General features: G+C 44.1%; 1 protein-coding gene across 1 annotated transcript in view; it reads left to right on the plus strand.

The window, feature by feature from the left end:
• Positions 1-109: 109 nt before the first annotated feature.
• The window catches only part of LOC129818291 (E3 ubiquitin-protein ligase rnf213-alpha-like), an 89,872-nt gene continuing 75,165 nt past the window's right edge, over positions 110-14,816 (plus strand). The window contains exons 1-5 of the mRNA XM_055874033.1: positions 110-341; positions 6,928-7,484; positions 7,639-7,761; positions 7,936-8,099; positions 8,241-8,262. Coding sequence (XP_055730008.1) covers positions 7,104-7,484; positions 7,639-7,761; positions 7,936-8,099; positions 8,241-8,262 — 690 coding nt within the window. The 5' untranslated portion in view covers positions 110-341; positions 6,928-7,103. The remainder of the gene's footprint in view (positions 342-6,927; positions 7,485-7,638; positions 7,762-7,935; positions 8,100-8,240; positions 8,263-14,816) is intronic.

Consider the following 14,816-nt stretch of genomic DNA (forward strand, 5'->3'; position numbering starts at 1 on the left):
TATCCTTGATACATGCAGTTAGATTTGTGTATATCATTTTAGACGAAAATTGGGGAAAAGGGGCGGATCCTTAAGAGGTTTTAATCACATTTCGAAAGTAAAACCATTTTCCAACACTTGACAATAACGCCCTGAGTCGCTTCATCTCATTTCTAAAGTTAAATGATTTTCTTACCAACAGGACCTAAGAGGCGGAGGACACACTATTTTCCTTAGTAAGTGGTTCGTTCCATTTAAGCTACCGAGCAAAAATGTGCTACGTCAGTGGAGGAGAGAGTGTCGAGTGACACACACAATTTTATTTCATTTTAGCATCCGGTGACAGGCGGGACTCGCAGGAGGTATGTGTGTTAATTAATTTGATCAAGCTATGTAGCCAATTTATTGCTTCTTGATTAAATAAATACGACATTGTTTTGTTTTGTTACTAGCCACCTAGTAATTTTCTGATGTTGGTTTCAGCTAGCCAGCTAGATAGGTTCCCGATCTCCCAACTAGATACCAAGCCATTTCAGGCAATCAATCAAGTTAGAGTAGCTTGTCTTCATTATTTTAGTGCTGGCAAGGTTGCTAGACTTTAAATTGCTTTAATTAACGGGTTGTGATACTATATACCAATGTGGGAGCTAAACTCCGAAGGCAGGTAGTTTAGTAGTTAGAGCGTTGGGCCAGTAACAGAAAGGTTGCTGGATCGAATCCCCGAGCTGACAAGGTATAAATGTGTCATTCTGCCCCCTGAACAAGGCAGTTAACCCACTGTTCCCCGGTAGGCCGTCATTGTGAATAAGAATGTGTTCTTAACTGACTTGCATAGTTAAATGTATTTATCAAGTCTACCCCCTCAAAGATAAATCCGGCTACATTTGTAAAAGTGGAAGCTAATAAAAGCAATGTTTTTGTGAAATATGCACCGCAATAGGCCTATGCGTCAGTGTTATTTTTACCATTTGATATTTCCTCTTCCTTAACTTTGTCAATACCACCAACGTTATGTAACATGAAAAATTGGAATGTGAAACTGAAAGTACTAGAGATTTAAGGCACCTAGTTGATCATTCACAGCAAATAAAATGCCTATAGAAAATCTACACCGCAGTTGAATTTCTTAACATTTTATTGTTACAACGTAGGATTAAAATTAGTTCATTGACAACAAAAAAAAGACAATAAATCTCTACAAAAATACTCTGTCAAAGTGGAATAAAAATATTAACCTTTTTAAAGATTAATGAAAAATAAAATACTAATATACCTTGAATTAGATAAGTATTAACCCCACTGAGTCAATACATGTTAGAAAAACCTTTGGCTGTGGTTACAGCTGTGAGTGTTCTTGGCTAAATCTCAGATATTTGCACACCTGTATTGTGCACTATTTGCCCATTTATTATTTTCAAAATTATTCCTGCTCTGTTGGGGATCATGGCTAGACAGCCATTTTCTAATCTTGCCATATATTTTCAAGCAGATTTAAGTCGAAACTGTAACTGACCACTCAAGAAGATATACTGTTTCTTGGTAAGCAACTGGTTAGACTGTTTCAAGTTATCTAGAAGGGTGTGTGGCTGTAACTGTGTACTGTTTTGGCAGAGTGAAAGTACAAACGCTTCCCACATTCGAACATGCACACAAAAGACACACACATCAAAGCACATTCTCGTTCTCAGTCACATTTCGTGACCAGTTACATTGCTATAATAACCATTGTTTCCCTTTCAGTCAGTTCACTTCGTACAACACAGCTATGGGGGGAGTCGCGCCCTCGCTAACTCATCTGAATCACCTTTCAATCACGTCTGACCGTCTGGCCAATGAGACTGTGCCCCATGGGAGGCCCCGCCCTCCCACAGGTGATAGAATCGGGGTGCAGCTTCGACAGAGTTGGGACTACATTTGAAGTCAGGAATTTTGCATACACTTAGGTTGGAGTCATTAAAACTCGCTTTTCAACCACTCCACACATTTCTTGTTAACAAACTATAGTTTTGGCAAGTCCGTTAGGACATCTACTTTGTGCATGACACAAGTCATTTTTCCAACAATTGTTTACAGACAGATTATTTCACTTATAATTCACTGTATCACAATTTCAGTGGGTCAGAAGTTTACATACACTAAGTTGACCACAGTATAAACAGCTTGGACAATTATGTCATGGCTTTAGAAGCTCTGATAGGCTAATTGACATCATTTGAGCCAATTGGAGGAGTACCTGTGGATGTATTTCAAGGCCTACCTTCAAACTCAGTGCCTCTTTGCTTGACATCATAGGAAAATCAAAAGAAATCATCCAAGACCTCAGAAAATAAATTGTAGACCTCCACAAGCCTGGTTCATCCTTGGGAGCAATTTCCAAACGCCTGAAGGTACCACGTACATCTGTACAAACAATAGTACGCAAGTATAAACACCATGGGACCACTCTGCCGCCATACCGCTCAGAAAGGAGACGGGTTCTGTCTCCTAGAGATGAACGTACTTGGTGCGAAAAGTGCAAATCAATCCCAGAACAACAGCAAAGGACCTTGTGAAGATGCTGGAGGAAACAGGTACAAAAATGTCTATATCCACAGTAAAACGAGTCCTATATCGACATAACTTGAAAGGCCGCACAGCAAAGACGAAGCCACTGCTCCAAAACCACCATTAAAAAAAAGCCAGACTACAGTTTGCAACTGCACATGGGGACAAAGATCGTACCTTTTGGAGAAATGTCCTCTGGTCTGATGAAACAAAAATAGAACTGTTTGGCTATAATGACCATTATGTTTGGAGGAAAAAGGGGGAGGCTTGCAAGCAGAAGAACACCATCCCAACCGTGAAGCACGGGGGTGGCAGCATCATGTTGTGGGGGTGCTTTGCTGCAGGAGGGACTGGTGCACTTCACAAAATAGATGGCATCATGAGGCAGGAAAATTATGTGGATATATAGAAGCAACATCTCAAGATATCAGTCAGGAAGTTAAAGCTTGGTTGCAAATGGGTCTTCCAAATGGACAATGCATACTTCCAAAGTTGTGGCAAAATGGCTTAAGGACAAGAAAGTCAAGGTATTGGAGTGGCAATCACAAAGCTCTGACCTCAATCCAATAGAACATTTGCGGGCAGAGCTGAAAAAGCGTGTGCGAGCAAGGAGGCCTACAAACCTGACTCAGTTACACCAGCTCTGTCAGGAGGAATGGCCCAAAATTCACCCAACTTATTGTGGGAAGCTTGTGGAAGGCTACTAAAAACTTTTAATCCAAGTTAAACAATGCTACCAAATACTAATTGAGTGTATGTAAACCTCTGACCCACTGGAAATGTGATGTAAGAAATAAAAGCTGAAATAAATCATTCTCTCTACTATTATTCGGACATTTCACATTCTTAAAATAAAGTGGTGATCCTAACTGACCTAAGACATGGAATTTTTACTAGGATTAAATGTCAGGAATTGTGAAAAACTGAGTTGAAATGTATTTGGCTAAGGTGTTCTGACTTCAACTGTATATGGTCAGACTACATAGTTAGTAGCCTCCCATCTTTGTGACAACGAGTCAGCTGATGTTTCTGCTACCCTCTGCAGCATGGGGGATCCGCGTTCGGAGGACGACACGATGGATTCTCAGACATTGATGTGGAGGAAAAGGATTTGGCTCCAGGGCAGCCAAAAGCCCCCTGGCTATGGAGGTTGCAGGAGACACCCAGGGGGATAACGAGTCCTTCATTGGACGGTGTCGCAGAGTGACCGGTCATGTGGCCTGATCCCCCTCCTGTAACAGAGGGCGACCAGGTTCTGTGGCCTCCTGTGCCTACCTTAGTCTGGCACGCCTGGCCTCTCTTCCCAGACATTGAAGACGAGCTGAAGGCAAGCTGTGACAAGCCTCGTTCAGGTCGACTATTCCTGGATGTGGAGGGAATGAAGGAAGCTTGTGCATGCACCCCCGGTGGAGGAAAAGCTGGCTAGCAACCTGCCCTCGTCGACAAATGGGAGTGGGGCTAATGCTAACTCCACTCTCCCTTCTGGGCAGTGTCACTTCTCAAGCTTCCCAGCTGGACAGATTGTACTGTGCTGAGGGACAAGTTCCCCAGTCGCTGAGCTCGGTCACCATGCTACAAGTCTATCACCGTGCGCACACTCAGGAACAGCATGATCGCTACAGTAGTGGCCCAGCGCCATCTCTAGCTAACACTCTCTCTGAGATGTCGGAGGAGGATCAGCAGCTCTACCTGGGTGAGCCGATCTCTCCTGGTGGGTTATTTGGCGCGGCATTCTAGTCGCTGCAGACGAGGCGTTGCAAGTCATCCTTCCGCGTAGGTCCTTTGCGTCCATCTGCAACGACTTTGGGCCCCTGGCATCTAGCTCGGGTAACCTAGCTCGGGTAACCTAGCTCGGGTAACCTAGCTCGGGGGGTGTTGACACAGGGTTTGAGACACCTGTTGTGCCCTCCACAAAAGTTTACTGTGAAAACAGTGCATCACCATTGACTGGAGCCCCTTTGACTAGAACCCCTGTACCCAAGGGGGTCCGTGCTCCATATCTGCAGTCACGAAACCACAATATATGTTGGAAGCATATCCACTGCAATAATGCCCCTTCTTTTACCCCTTAGTTCCACAGTGTTCAAGGAGTTCAACTGTTTTTTTGGTTTTTTTTCAGTATTAAAGTAATACAATTAGTTCACCTCCATATTCAGACACGTTGTGTTAAGAGTGGTGAAGGTAAATAATCATTTAAAAAAGGGCAACTCGCCCATAAGGGGCCACCCCTCCCCTACAAATGGCTCTTTGCTGGGTGATCGTCGCCGATTCTGGACGTGACGTGCACTCACACTAGTCCCTATAATGTGTTTAGTTCGGCGGTTATGGTCTCCGTAGGCGATTGATTGGTGGCATCGGCGCCTAGGGAAACAAGCAGCGTTGAATACACCTGTGCTATTATTTCACGCACAGTTTAAATTATAAATTGTTTCTACAGAGGGTGTCTGTATTTAAAAGCCATCTGTCCTGTTTCCAGCCAGGTTACAGCGTTTTCGCCAGTACCTAGATCTGTTGGGTATGATAATCGCCGTGGTAACGTTTTTTTCCCCCTGGGTGTTTTTCAAATGCGTGCACTCCAGCGTTGGGTTCTAGCCTGTTACCTGGACACGTCACATCTAACCACCTAAACGGGGTGCTTCAGGTTTCACCTTCTTACCTGCAGGCCCTGTCTCTGTGGCGAGACACTCTGCTTCGGCACAGGGTGGTCCCATGGGCAGGACTTTATCAGGAGATATGATAACGCCATCCAGTGAGGGGCATAGTAGATCGATACGGGGATGTGGAGAGCTTACTCCATATATAATGCCTGATGTTGTTCTCGCTCTCAAACGACAAGGAGGGACTCTGTTCTCTCCCTCTCAATGTGGGCTTGTGGTGAATGCCACAAACTTTACTCAGTTCCTCCTCTGGGGCTGATTCAGCACTGGGTAGGGTGCGTCTGAAGGTCTTTAGTTCTTTTAGCCTCCCAGCTATTCCCATTTTGGCCCCTCTGTTGCGTCGGAGGCGCTAGTGTGACCAGCTTTTTGTCTGTATTGCTAGTCCAACCCGTGGTAGAGCGCTTTATAAGCAAACTCTCTTCCACATGATTATGGAGGCTATCTTCTTGGCATGTAACAGCGAGCGGCAGGGGTCACCTAGTGGTACACACCGTCGTGAGTGTCTTTCACGGGATTGAGTGTTAGTGATGGCTGTGTGGCAGCCAGTTGGGCATCGGCCCACACGTTTGAGGTTTTATCGCTTGGATGTCACTCGTCTCTCTGTGGCTTGCAGTGTTCTTACTGCAGGGACAGTAGAGCGTCGCCAGGCAGCGTGTCGATATGCGCCATATCCAGGTCAGGGTGATGCGGATTAGAGTGATGGGTGGTCTGCTGTGGGCCGTTCTCAATTGCTATCCGCTGGCGTCAGCTTGTGTGTGTGTGGGGGGGGGGAGTGGGTGATTATGTCCCCATAGCTGTGTTGTACAAACTGAACTGACTGAAAGGGGACTTAAAGTTATGAATATAACTACTGTTCCCTGAAGGAAGGGAACGAGGTAAAACAAAGTAGAAGAACTTGGTCTTGGTAGGAGGACCTCTGTTCTATCCATTTTCTCTTGTTTGGATTGGTCGCCTTTTTTTAGGGGAGGAGTGAAGTGAGCAGGGAATTTGTGTGAGGTAAGAAAGGTCCATGGGAAGATAAAAGGGGCATAAAAAGGGTTTAAGTAATAAAGTAAAAGACCATAGAGTAGAATTTGTGTATTAAAACCCGGTTTGGATGGGCCTCCCGAGTGGCGCAGCGGGCTAAGGCACTGCATCAGTGCTTGAGGCGTCACTACATACCCGGGTTTGATCCCATGCTGTGTCACAGCCGGCTGTGATCGGGAGACCTATGAGGCGGTTCACAATTGGCCCAGCGTTGTCCGGGTTAGGGGAGGGTTTGGGATTTCCTGGGCCGGGCGCCTGCAAGATGACTTCGGTCGCCACCTGTACGGTGTTTCCTCCGACACATTGGTGCGGCTGGCTTCCGGGTTAAGCGAGAAGTGTGTCAAGAAGCAGTGCTTGGCAGCATTGTGTTTTGGAGGACGCATGGCTCTCGCCTTTGCTTCTCCTGAATCCGTACGGGAGTTGCAGCAATAGGACAAGACTAACTACCAATTGGAGATTGGGGAGAAAACATTTTTTTTTTTACGGTTTGGGGTAGGTTAGTAGTGTTCAGTATGGTGGAGAGTCCTTGGGGGAATGAGGCTGCACCCCTTGATTTTATCACCTTTTGAAGCGCAGTTTCTTTGTCCTTGTCCGGCGTGATTGAAAGGTTCTTCAGACAACTAGCAAGGGTTGCGACTCCCCCATAGTGTGTCGTACCTATTTCCTTCAGTGAACAGTAGTTATTGTCATAACTTTACATGTGTACTCTTATTTTCTTTAGCTCTATCAGATAAAAAAGAGCCAGAGGACCAAAAGAAGAAACGTGGGAAAGAAGCCTGCATCTTTGGTTGTGATGAACCCTCGTAAACAGGATGAAACCGTTCAGCAACTTCATCATGTGTCTACGCTGCTTGATTAACTGATGAATGAGCCTGTACAGTCAGATCATCTTTAAACATGTCTGACAACATAAGTCCACAAACCTTGTCAGAGGCCATGGCAGAGACACAGTTGACAGTGGAGCAAGGTGACAAGCACATTGGGCAGAGTAATGTTCTTCAATCGCCTACGAAACAGACATTCAAGTCAGCTCCAAATGGCACTACTGCCGTTATACCAGACTTAGGGGACAAGTTCTCCAGCTCCTCTCATCAGTCCCTTTCAGAGGAAGGAACAAAGATCGCTGGTCAAAAGGCTGATGCTAAAAAAACTAAAAGCAAGAGAAATATGGCAACTTTGGACAAGAATGCTGAAGACCAGAATAGGCAACCCGACCTACAAGGCCAGGACTCTGCGCAAACTACTGCTGTTAAGGATATCTGTTTTGGTTCTCAAAAGGTATCGTAGCTGTTTTGATTTTAAAGAGGATTTTGTTTGATCAAGTAAAAATGTCATTTTCAGTTATATAGTGAGGGCCATCTGTGGCCGTTTTGGTTTCTTGTTGAGGTTTTTGAGTGTTACATTTTATTGATTTTTTTACTTCACTGAACAGACCGAGACCATAGGTTCCAGTGTTGACCCACCGGAAGTGGAGCCTATGGAGATTGAGCAGTCTTCACCGACTAGTCCAGATTTTAAGATGGAACCAAAGGACAACACAATAGTTGGATCTGAGGTATCGTAGCTACTTGAATTTTTTTAAAGAGGATTTTGCTGTTTGAACAATTTTAAACTGATGGATCCAATACAATTTGTCATAAGAATTGGGGGATCTATTTGGCCATTTTTGTTTCATTTTGAGGGGCAGTTAAGTGTTAATGTGTATTCCATATTTTACTTTACTGAACAGACGGAGGGCGAAGGTGCCAGTGGTGACCGACACTCTGAGCCTATGGAGGTTCAGCCGTCTGCCCATGGGAAAGAAGATTCCTCCCTTTCACCAACTAGTCCAGATTTTAAGAAGGACAACACAAGTGATGCCTCTGAAACTCCGGCTGGACCACCGCCAGAAAGGTATCCCAAAATGTTCTTCTAGTCAGAAGTCACTCAATACTCATACTTATTTTTAAATGACCTTAACCAAGACAATTCCTGCCCACTTTATCTTAAGACAATATTCATCTGAATTTTGTTTTTTCTTTGTTCCAATTCCAGCACAGCCATGGTTGGATCAGAGGTATCGTAGCTACTTGATTTTTAACCCCTTTACACTGGTACCCGTAGGCGGGTTGAACATGGCAGATTTGGGCACTGATAAGCACCTAAATTGGATCGCAGTGGCTGCAGGGCCGTAACTAGGGTTTTAGTGCAGTCCGTAAGGATGCTGTAGGTTCATCAGTCGATCTACTACAAAAAACACAGCCGATCTACTACAAAAAACACAGCCGATCTATTAGCTGTACAATTGTAATGTTATACACCTGAAATGGGGGAAATATGAGAAATGATCCACACTGACATGTAGCATCAGTAGCAAAACAAAAAATGTAGGAAATTTTTATAACTATTGTTTGCATTTTAATGTCAGCCTATAGGGAAGATAGGTCCTGTGGTGGTGTTCATATTGAAACATACAATAGTTATATTTTAATGTCAGCCTATAGGGAAGATAGGTCCTGTGGTGGTGTTCATATTGAAACATACAATAGTTCTATTTTAATGTCAGCCTATAGGGAAGATAGGTCCTGTGGAGGTGTTCATATTGAAACATATTTTTTTAAGTTCCAAATTTCTTTGATAAGTATAGTACAGGTTCTTTTAGGGGACCCACCCCATGTTTGGGAACCACTGTACAAACCTCTTTCTGCTTGCTTCCTCCCTCTCTCTGTCTCCTCTGCTTCCTCCTGCATGCATTGCAGTCTGCCAAAGCCTCACCACTGAGCTCCACATCACTGTCTGTCTCCGTAGCAGAGCATGTGAGCGGAGTTGAGCGGTTGGAAATCCCGCTCATCGCTCATGGCGCTCCGGCGCTCCATGTCCTTTCCTGCTGCTCTGCTAAAAACCACTCACTGCTTACAGGATCACAGGGGGAGGGGGGGGAAACGGCAGCTCCAAATTCGTTCCATTCATTAAAATCGCAATTTAACCAACACCCATCTATTTTTGTTACTACCTGGACCTACCAATTGGTTTATATTTATTGAAACTAAACCATATGGATTTGAATGTAAAGTATTTGAATAATAATGGAGAGGTGAATGTAAGAAGCGAACATAGTTTCAAATAGGCTACATGTCATATTAAACAGCATATACAGTGTATTCGGAAAGTATTCAGACCCTTTGACTTTTTCCACATTTTGTTATGTTACAGCCTTTTTCTAAAATTAATTTTAAAAATAAATTAAAAAATCCTCATCAATCTACACACCATAACTCATAATCACAAAGCAAAAACAGGTTTTTAGATTTTTTTTACAATATATAAGTATTCAGACCCTTTACTCTGTACTTTGTTGAAGCACCTTTGGCAGCGATTACAGCCTCGAGTCTTCTTGGGTGTGACGCTGCAAGCTTGGCACACCTGTATTTGGGGAGTTTCTCCCATTTTTCTATGTAGATCCTCTCAAGCTCTGTCAGGTTGGATGGGGAGCGTCGCTGCACAGTTATTTTCAGGTTTCTGCAGAGATGTTCGAGCGGGTTCAAGTCCGGGCTCTGGCTGGGCCACTCAAGGACATTCGGAGACTTGTGCATCCATCCTCCCAGTCTCTGCTGCTGAAAAACACTCCCACAGCATGATGCTGCCACCACCATCCTTCACCGTAGGGATGGTGACAGGTTTCCTCCAGATGTGACCCTTGGCATTCAGGCCAAAGAGTTCAATCTTGGTTTCATCAGACCAGAGAATCTTGTTTCTCATGGTCAGAGTCCTTTAGATGCCTTTTGGCAAACTCTAAGCGGGCTGTCATGCTTTTTACTGAGGAGTGGCTTCCGTCTGGCCACTCTACCATAAAGGCCTGATTGGTGGAGTGCTGCAGAGATGGTTGTCCTTCGGGTAGGTTCTCCCATCTCCACAGAGAAACTCTGGAGCTCGGTCAGAGAGACCATTGGGTACTTGGTCACCTCCCTGACCCAAGGCCCTTCTCCACCGATTTCTCAGTTTGGCGGCCAGCTCCAGGTGAAGTCTTGGTGGTTCCAAATTTCTTCCATTTAATAATGATGGAGGCCACTGTGTTCTTGGGACCTTCAATGCTGCAGAAATGTGTTGGTACCCTTCCCCCAGCTCTCTGTCTCTACACAATCCTGTCTCGGAACTCTACGGACAATTCCTTCGATCTCATGGCTTGGTTTTTGCTCTGACATGCACTGTCAACTGTGGGACCTTATATAGACAGGTGTGTGCCTTTCCAAAACATGTCCAGTCAATTGAATTTGCCACAGGTGGACTCCAAGTTGTAGAAACATCTCAAGGATGATCAATGGAAACAGGATGCACCTGAGCTCAATTTCAAGTCTCATAGCAAAGGGTCTGAATACTTATGTAAATAAGTAATTTCTGTTTTTTATTTTTAATACATTTGCAAAAAATAAATAAGCTGTTATCACTTTCTCATGATGGCGTATTGTGTGTAGATTGAGGAAAAATACTAATTTAATACATTTTAGAGAATGAGGCTGTAACGTAACTTGGAAACGGGAAGGGGTCTGAATACTTTCCGAATGCACTCTAAATAGGTCAGGAGCCAAACAGATGAGAAAGATGGAACCGATAATGAATTATTTAGCTATATTATTTCAATTACTTCAAGGCTATAGCCTACAAAGAAATGAGTTGTGACACATTTGCTAGTGTGACACAATAAGCTGGTAGGGACATAAAAGCACTCAGCATTTAGACAACATTTCATTGTATTGAATCATTATAGTTTATAAATTGTGTGTTTAGGCTGTGACTTTTTTTTTTAAAGAAACACGAGTTTGGTCATCTGTTTCAGGCTCATGTAATGGTGCCTGGAGAGCTGACCATATCCTCTCCACACGTGTAGCGCCATTGGGGACGCTAGACACCCTTTTGGCCACTCCTGTCAGACAATAGTCTATGTGAAATAGTTAACAACATAATTTTTTTTTTTTTTTTTTTTTTTTTTCACCTTTATTTAACCAGGTAGGCTAGTTGAGAACAAGTTCTCATTTGCAACTGCGACCTGGCCAAGATAAAGCATAGCAGTGTGAACAGACAACAACACAGAGTTACACATGGAGTAAACAATAGACAAGTCAATAACATGGTAGAAAAAAGAGAATCTATATACAATGTGTGCAAAAGGCATGAGGTAGGCAATAAATCGAATAATTACAATTTAGCAGATTAACACTGGAGTGATAAATCATCAGATGATCATGTGCAAGAAGAGATACTGGTGTGCAAAAGAGCAGAAAAGTAAATAAATAAAAGCAGTATGGGGGTGAGGTAGGTAAATTGGGTGGGTAGTTTACAGATGGACTATGTACAGCTGCAGTGATCGGTTAGCTGCTCGGATAGCAGATTTTTAAAGTTGTTGAGGGAGATAAAAGTCTCCAACTTCAGAGATTTTTGCAATTCGTTCCAGTCGCAGGCAGCAGAGAACTGGAAGGAAAGGCGTCCAAATGAGGTTTTGGCTTTAGGGATGATCAGTGAGATACACCTGCTGGAGCGCGTGCTACGGGTGGGTGTAGCCATCGTGACCAGTGAACTGAGATAATGCGGCACTTTGCCTAGCATAGCCTTGTAGATGACCTGGAGCCAGTGGGTCTGACGACGAACATGTAGCGAGGGCCAGCCGACTAGGGCATACAGGTCGCAGTGGTGGGTCGTATAAGGTGCTTTAGTAACAAAACGGATGGCACTGTGATAAACTGCATCCAGTTTGCTGGAGAATAAAGAAATAAGACGCTGATGAGATTGGTAACTACATAATATACTTATACCAACCTCCTCTGTATATTTCTCAGAAGAATGTATTTTATTCAGGATTGCTCTGTCTTTGGCCAGCTTCTCTATGAACTCCTGGCAGGGGAGGTTGAAGTTTGTCTTCACAATAAGCATGGCCTTGATGGTAGGAACAGTGAACCTATTTCTTGCTGCTGTCCATAGATCATTCATTTGGGAGAACACTCTCTCGATTGGTGCATTACTTCCAGGTAAACACATGACAACAGGCGCTAATCTAGCCAGGTTAGTGTGTGGGATGTCATTCTCTTTGAAGTGGGTAACCACCGTGCTCCATCTCTGGCTAAACGGTGTCTCAGATGTTTTCCATTCTTCAAGCAATCCCCCTTTAGGAACTCTTGCAGGCCAGTAACCTCATCACACAATGTATCCTCATTGATGGTCACATTGGGGCATTTTTCCTGCAGTGTGCCGGGTGCCTTCTGGATCCCTTCACGCAGAGGTTGCCTTTTTAAAAGGAGACAATGTAAATATGTTAGATGATCTCTGTGCTTTCCCCCATGCTTGCAAGTAGTTCACAGCCGTAGTGAAGAATGATTAGGATGTTTTGAGAAAGCTCTCTTTAGACATGGCTCCATTTCCCTCTAGCTCTCTCAGAAGTCCTCTGACCAAAACTGGAATGAAGTTCTCATCACGTCTTGCAGTGAATTTTGCCTCAACGTTTCTCAGAATTGCAGCGGACTCCACAGCACAGAGGTCCTGGCCTCCAAGCATCTTGATCGTGTCACTGAATACGGTCAAGTTTCCACGGACAAAGGCCAGCCAAAGTTCAGTCAGTGGATCTTCAAACATTGTTCGCAGGACAACAGGGCATTTGTCTTCAGAAATAAGAAAGGATTTCAATGGCACATACATTTTCAGCACTCTTTCTAGAGCAGGGAGCATGGACATCCAGCGAACATTGCTGTGTACTAAAATGTTATGGTTCTCCTGGCCAACAAACTCACAAAAGCCCTTCAGTCTTTCTACTCTGACGGTGAAAATGAACATATCCTGAACAAATGAACATATTGGATATGAACATATCCAAATATCTTTGTGAGCAGGTACTCAACATCATATCCAAAGCTGTTCTGGCCGTGTTATGAATGGCTTAGGTTGTCCTGCCCACATCAATCACCTCCCGCTGCAGAGCATTTTTAACTTTGGTATGGACATTGACCCTCCCCAGCCTCTTCAGTCCTCTAAAGTTGGTATTTGTTGTCGGCAAGGAATGTTTTCCAGGTTACATTTTTGGATGACCACCAGGACCTCAGCTGCAATCTCCTCTGCTGTTTCTCCATTCAATTCAACAAAATCAAGCAGTTTTGTTTCCACAGATGTGTTGCCACCATATATCTTACAATATCTGACTACTATTGGCAGCAGCTTTACATGTCCATGACTGGACACATCAATGGACAGGGACACACATTCAACCTGGTCTAGGTCCTGTGTTACCAAAGTAGTTGTCCATGTTGCTAACACGTTACTCACTGTGGCGTCACATTTTGTCCTAGCACTTGTAAACTTCGGCTCATAAAGCTTCCGTGTCAGTTGTGCTGTGCAGTCCATAGATCTGTAACTATGATTGTGTCGCATAGTGTGGTATGTAAAGACACCCTCCTGCACAGCTAAACCATATTCTTCTTGGGAAGGCTCTACCTTCTTGAAGAATGTGGTGACAGAGGGCCAACACGGCCAATCAGAGAGGCTTTATGCTTTTTCATCTGCTGATGTTCTACCACTGCCGTTCTTCTCCGGCTGCCAATTGAAAGAGAGGAATTACAAAGGGTGCAGTGAACCATTCTATCGTCTTGACCTGAGCGTATAAATGGACATTCTCTCATGTTTTTCATAAAAAGCGCATTTCCGTTTCTTGGTAAGAGTCATAAACGGTAAGAGTCATTGTATCTCCTCTGTCTGTTCTTCTTCACTCTCCTTGTGTCACTCTTCTTACTCTCATAACTTTTTCTTCTCCTCCAATCTTTCTCCTCTTTTCTTCACTCGTCTGTCTTTCCTTCTCTTCACCTTTCCACCTCACTCTTCTACTCTCTCCTTGCTCCCTGCTATAGCGAGCAGCCCCCTCTGCTGGACAAAACAAGCACAACGCGGTTGAGACGTCAACCGGTAGGCTCTGCTGCCCGGTCTTTCTTGCCAAGTAAAATATTTTACTTTGCGGTAAAAACGGGGACATTTCTGGGGACAGCTCCAGCCGGGGACAGGCCACCAAAAACGGGGACGTCTGGTCACCCTAATCTATAAGCGACTATTTAATGGTCGACTTTGGGCGCGAAAAACTGCCCAACTCCTCGTCTTTCTGAACTTTTAAAGAGAAACGGGGTGTGCTTTTGGTGGTTCATCGGTTTCATTCTGGTCATGCGTCGTAGCTAGTTCGTTAGCTAATGGTGCTTTCAATACAACTGGGAACAAAAACAAAAATGAGATCAAATCACAAATTTCTTCAAGCGGAACTCAGATCTGGGAAATATCCAACATCCGATTTCAGTGCGTTCAAGACAACTGGGAATTCTGGGGAAAAAATTACTCCGACTAGGAAAATTTGTTTTGAACGTTCATCCCAACTCAGAATTCCAAGTCGGGAACAGGGGCCTCTTTCTAGAGCTCTCCTCTTTCAGAGATCTTGAAAGAGGCCCCTGTTCCCGACTTGGAATGTTTAAAATGTGTTTAAATGACCCACCTGTTTGGAGCTGTTTGGAGGGGTCCCACTTTCCACTTATGTGTTTTCAAAATACCCCTCCCTATAGCCTTCTCTATAGCCCTCTCTATTCGCCTCCAAATAGCCCTTCCCTAATTGTGTGA

Source organism: Salvelinus fontinalis, chromosome 21, assembly GCF_029448725.1.
Source record: "Salvelinus fontinalis isolate EN_2023a chromosome 21, ASM2944872v1, whole genome shotgun sequence".
Classification (NCBI taxonomy): domain Eukaryota; kingdom Metazoa; phylum Chordata; class Actinopteri; order Salmoniformes; family Salmonidae; genus Salvelinus; species Salvelinus fontinalis.